We start from the raw sequence: 5,203 nt of genomic DNA, 5'->3' as shown, positions 1-5,203 counted from the left end.
GGCAGTTCTCATGCCTTGGCTGGAATTCTGGTATTGGAATTCTAGTCCCAGAATTCCAGCACTTGGATGAGGTCCTGAAATCTCTGGGATTGCCTGCTGAAATTAGGGATCAATGGTTGAATTAACCCCATCTCAGAACCGAGTACAGGGTTCACTCTGTGGATGCTCTGGGGTGTTTATTTTATGCCACCCCTGGAAATTGAATTCCCTTGTGTCCCTCCCTGCGGTCTTCAATAAACTCTGACCATAAATTAACAACCAGGTGATGCTGCAATTCAGAACACAGCAGGTTTTGTGCTCTTTTTGTTCCTCCTGAAGCCCATTTAATGCAATTGGATGTTGCTTTTTTACCAACGTGAGTCAACTGATTTTATTTTGAAGGAAGGCTGCCTGCAAAAAGAAAGAAATTAAATATTAATCACATCTGAATTTGAACTTGTTACTCAGCAGAAAAATCTTAATTCAATCTGTAACTTTTTAAAAGCTGGGAGTTTTGTATGAATTTCAATCTTGTAAACAGATGGAACAAACAAAATGTAAAACTCATCTCCATAAAGAACTACAAAAGAATATTTTCCAGATGGGCTTTCTGATGGGAGATCAAAGTTCTCATCTCAGGCTTGGGAAATTTCCCTTCCTTGCTGGTATCAGTTTTATCTGAATGCAGTTCATCCAGCATTTGTTTTTTTCAATAAAGGCAATTATCTTGAGGGAGCTGCAGGAGGATGATCTTAAGGCTGAAGAAAATAGAAAATGTTTTGCTAAAAATAGGGGGAAAAATCTGGGTAAGTTAAAGGGGGGAGGAAACTCTTTGATTCCGTTGATTTATACAAAAATGAGACATTTCAATGCACTGAGAAATCCCAGCTTTATCTGCAAAATGAAATAAGCAGGAAAGAGTTGAGGCAATGGATTTGGACAAACTCCTTCTTGGGCTTCTCTGATTCCAAACCTCATCCAAACTGGTCCTGTGGCCAGAGAAGAATCCCTTGGTGGGTTTCATAGGAGTCTGCATCCCCTGAGGAACTGCAGTGACAACGGGGAGTGGTTCCCACTGCCAGAGGGCAGGGCTGGATGGGAGATTGGGCAGGAATTGTTCCCTGGGAGGGTGGGCAGGCCCTGGCACAGGGTGCCCAGAGCAGCTGGGGCTGCCCCTGGATCCCTGGCAGTGCCCAAGGCCAGGCTGGACATTGGGGCTTGGAGCAGCCTGGGACAGTGGGAGGTGTCCCTGCCATGGCAGGGGTGGCACTGGGTGGGCTTTGAGGTCTCCTTGATGCCCTGCATGACAATTTTTGGCTAAAAGAGCTGTGAACACACAGCCCCAAAGACTGAGGAGGAGTTTTTCCCCTTGGAAATTTTTAATCTGGTTTTCCCTGACTTCTTTTTCCTGCCTGCTATTAACAGGAAACAGCAAAAAAGCTTCACAAGGAAAAAAAAAATAAAATAAAATAATAAAATAAAACCAATATTATAGAAACTCACTCAAAACCCTCCTGACAAGGGGGATTTCAGTGAAATTTAATTACCAGGGCACTTCCAGCCTCTATTCCCACCCCATTCCCGTGTTGGATTGCCAAGTTTTGCCATTCCAGGCAGCCCATAGGTCTCTTTGTGCTTGCAGACACCAGGCAGGTGCAGCCCTCGCCGCCCTGGTCCTACGACCAGTCCTACCAGTACCTGGGCTCCATCGCCACGCCCGCCGTGCACCCGGCCACGCCCATCTCACCTGGCCGGGCCGGCGGCATGACCTCGCTCACGGCCGAGCTCTCCAGCCGCCTCTCAGGTAAGGACACCGCCCCGGGCCCTCCGTGGCCAGGGGACACTGCCCCGCTGGCAAACGGGTGGCCCCAGGGCTGCCCCAGCCCCTGGGGGGCTCTCTGGGCGAAGCTCGTTCCGAGGTTTTGGGGGATTTGTGGGAAGAGTAGAGAAATAGGGAATTTTAATCAACGAGTTGTATTTTTGATAAACCAATCGCAGAATTAATTAGGTTGGGAAAGATCTCAAAGGTCGTTGAGCCCAAGCTGTGCCCGATGCCCACCTTGTCCCCAGCCCAGAGCACTGAGTGCCACCTCCAGCCCTTCCTGGGACACCTCCAGGGATGGGCACTCCAAACCTCCCTGGGCAGCTCTTTCCAAGGCCTGACCTCCCTTTCCATGGGGAAATTGCTCCTGGTGTCCAACCTGAACCCCAGACTGGTTTGGGGTGGGAGGAACCTTAAAGCTCATCCCATTCCCACACCTTCCACTATCCCAGGTTGCTCCTGGGGTTTGGAGCCCAACAGAACATTGTCAAAAAAGAACTAAAACCAGGAAAAGCAGCACTTTGAAGGTGTAGGGAGCTATTAAAATAATTTGGATTGCTGAGGAATTATCACATTGCCAAGAAATGGATGCCACAGATATTCCAGCTCTGTTTCCTTCCCTCCTTCTAAATCCACACCAGAGCACAGCAGGTTTTGGGTGGCCCATTGGCCACAGGATGGTGGGGTTGGGCATTTCAAGCGTTGCACTGGATTGTCTTGTTTTCCATGTCCATCAAATCATCCTGCAGAGCTTTAGAAGCCACCAGAAAAATGGAAGTGAAAGCCACCCCTGGTTCCACCACGCTCAACTGTCCCTGACCTGCACATCTTGAACCAATCTGTGTGTGCAGCAGCAGGAATTCTCTATAAATGAGTGAGAGCCATAGCATTCTAATTTGCATACAGCTTTTGCGAAAATCCCTCCTTTAACTCCACATCTTGCTCTCATTTTAAGACTCAGGGCTTCTTCTGAGATCAGAGGGAACCACTTGAACGTGCTCCAGCCTGTTCTGTTGTTGTCATGTAGAGCTTGCTTTGAAAGCCTCACACCAAATCTAAATTATTTGTTAGGTCTGGGTGATAATTGTGCTGTAGGGAGGGCTTAAAACACAAGGAACTTTTCAGAAAGGAAAAAAAAAAAAGCCATTTCTTCTTTTTAAAAAAAGTCTGTAAAAATTCTCATTCTTTATTTACACAGAATTAGAAATCAGAAATAAAAAAAAATCAGAATACCCCTTCGTTTTCCACCAGGATCCCCATGTCCTTCTCCACAGAGCTGCTTCTTCTGCCCATGGCCACAGGGATTTTCCTCGGAGCTGGCAGAGTTTCTCCATGCCTTGTGAAGGAACCCAGAAAGGTTTTGTTCCCATGTCAGCATCCTTCTTTTCCTGTTCTAATTCCTGACCTTAAATGTCATCCAGCATTCCTGGAAAAACCTGTCACAACATTTTCTGTCACCCACACTCGGTGTCTCCCTAAGAAATTTCTCCTTGGCAGAAGAAAGAGCAAATTTGAGGAGTTTTTTAGGCCCTCCCAGCTAAAGACCCGGTGTTCTTCAAGGAAAAAGCAACAACATGGGATGTGTTTGAACCATCTTGACGTTAAATGTCATTACTCTGCTTTTTGCCAGGGAAGAATGAACTCTCATCTGATTAATGATGTACCCAGGCAGTTTTAGGAAGTTTCTCAGGAATGAGGTGTGGAAGTGCCATTTAAAATCTGGCAGGTGCCACCTTAACCATGGCTCCTCCAAAGCTCCTGCTGCTCCATTCCATCGTGTGTCTTCCCATGTTAAACCCAAAGGTGACAGGGTTTCAGGGAATGGAGTGTGTTCCCATTAATTCTCCAGAAAAAAATGGATGGCAAACTCTAAAGGAAGCAAACAGCAAGTTCAGAGCTCTTCTAAGACATTAAGAGAAACTCATCAAGGTGGGCTGATGTGTCCTGATGAGCTTTCAGAGCTTGGCTCTGGAGTGTGTCTGCTCCAAGAATCCCAGATTCAGTCTGCTCCGGCTTGAAATCTGGGAAGAGCCAAGAGCTTTGTTTTCCCTCTGCTCCTCCTCAGGGGTATTTCCTTCAGCACGCGGCTGCTCCGCTGCAGACTCCACGCCTTGGCTGCCAGGAGAAGTTGTCTTTCTTCTGGAGAGATTTTTCCATAATTATTATTGTTGTTATCTTAACCAGGCAGCGCTGCCAGCTCTGGGGATGAGACCTTCCATTAACCTGAGTCACGCTGAAGATCCTTCCTAAAGAGGATCTGCTCCACTTGTTTAATCCATGCAGGGAACGAGAGGATGGGACTGGGCATAATTCCATGGACGTCAGACAAAGCAGAGCAGGATTTGACTGTCCTCTGAAACATTTCAGAGTGAGAGGGCATGGGCTGGGCCAGGGCAGGCTCAGGGTGGACAGCAGCAGGAATTTCCCCATGGAAAGGGAGCTCAGGCCTTGGAAAGAGCTGCCCAGGGAGGTTTGGAGTGCCCATCCCTGGAGGTGTCCCAGGAAGGGCTGGAGGTGGCACTCAGTGCTCTGGGCTGGGGACAAGGTGGGCATCGGGCACAGCTTGGATCTTGGAAGGCTTTTCCCACCTCAGGGATTCCATGATTTCACTCAGCAGGATGAGAAAGGCTTCTGGCCCACGTGGAAGGAAGTAAAACCATCAACCCCCAAACACAGCATTCCCTTGTCCTTTTTTACCCATCAAAGTGCCCAGGAGTCAGTGGCAATGATGTGGACACTAAATGAGAACACAGACACCAAGACCTCGAGTAAACCTGATTTATCTTAACTTTGAAGGGATGGAAAGCCATGGGGAACTCCTAAGTGCTGACAGCTGAGCTGAACTGTCACGCTTTCTGTGCATGGCCGTGTACCCCAAGGATGATCCATGGAGCTCCATGGAGCTTCCCCTTTGACACAGCAAACAAAACTGGCTGCAGGGAGAGGCTGTGCAAAAGCTGCAGTTTCTGTTTAGGTCCCATCAGTGTCCCTGGTGAGCCAAAGGACGTGGGGCGAGGAGTTTGAGATCTGTGTCGCTGCTCCCCACCCGCCCAAGGCCAAGGACACTCCAAGTGTAAATAATTGCCTGTGCTGCAAGGTCTGTGAGAGGGAAGACAAAGCAGGGCCAGAGCCTGGCACTCCTCTGTAATTGTTGCTTTACTGAAATTAATCCAAAATATCCACATCTCCCAGAGTGCAACGACTCCATAGGGAGCAGGGGAGCGATAGGTTGTGGCCATTCTGGTTAACGTTCGATCGGAGTTTGGATGTTGGTTATAACCTTGTTCTGTCAGCTCAAAATTCTTCATGGAAAGGGAGATTAGATATTGGAAGGGTCACCCAGGGAGGTCTGGAATGCCCATCCCTGGAGGTGTCCCAGGAAGGGCTGGAGGTGGCACTCAG

The 5,203-nt window shown here is 48.3% G+C and overlaps 1 protein-coding gene across 1 annotated transcript in view; it reads left to right on the top strand.

Moving 5' to 3' along the window:
- Positions 1-336: 336 nt before the first annotated feature.
- The window catches only part of LOC121660657 (runt-related transcription factor 1-like), a 6,380-nt gene continuing 1,513 nt past the window's right edge, over positions 337-5,203 (top strand). Inside the window, exons 1-2 of the mRNA XM_042020084.1 lie at positions 337-355; positions 1,622-1,783. Coding sequence (XP_041876018.1) covers positions 337-355; positions 1,622-1,783 — 181 coding nt within the window. The remainder of the gene's footprint in view (positions 356-1,621; positions 1,784-5,203) is intronic.

Source organism: Corvus kubaryi, unplaced genomic scaffold (genome assembly GCF_017639235.1).
Source record: "Corvus kubaryi isolate FWS band 111438036 unplaced genomic scaffold, C.kubaryi_AGA036_p1.0 36767, whole genome shotgun sequence".
Classification (NCBI taxonomy): domain Eukaryota; kingdom Metazoa; phylum Chordata; class Aves; order Passeriformes; family Corvidae; genus Corvus; species Corvus kubaryi.
Note: the sequence above shows the minus strand (reverse complement) of the source record. Positions and strands in the feature narration are given on the sequence as shown.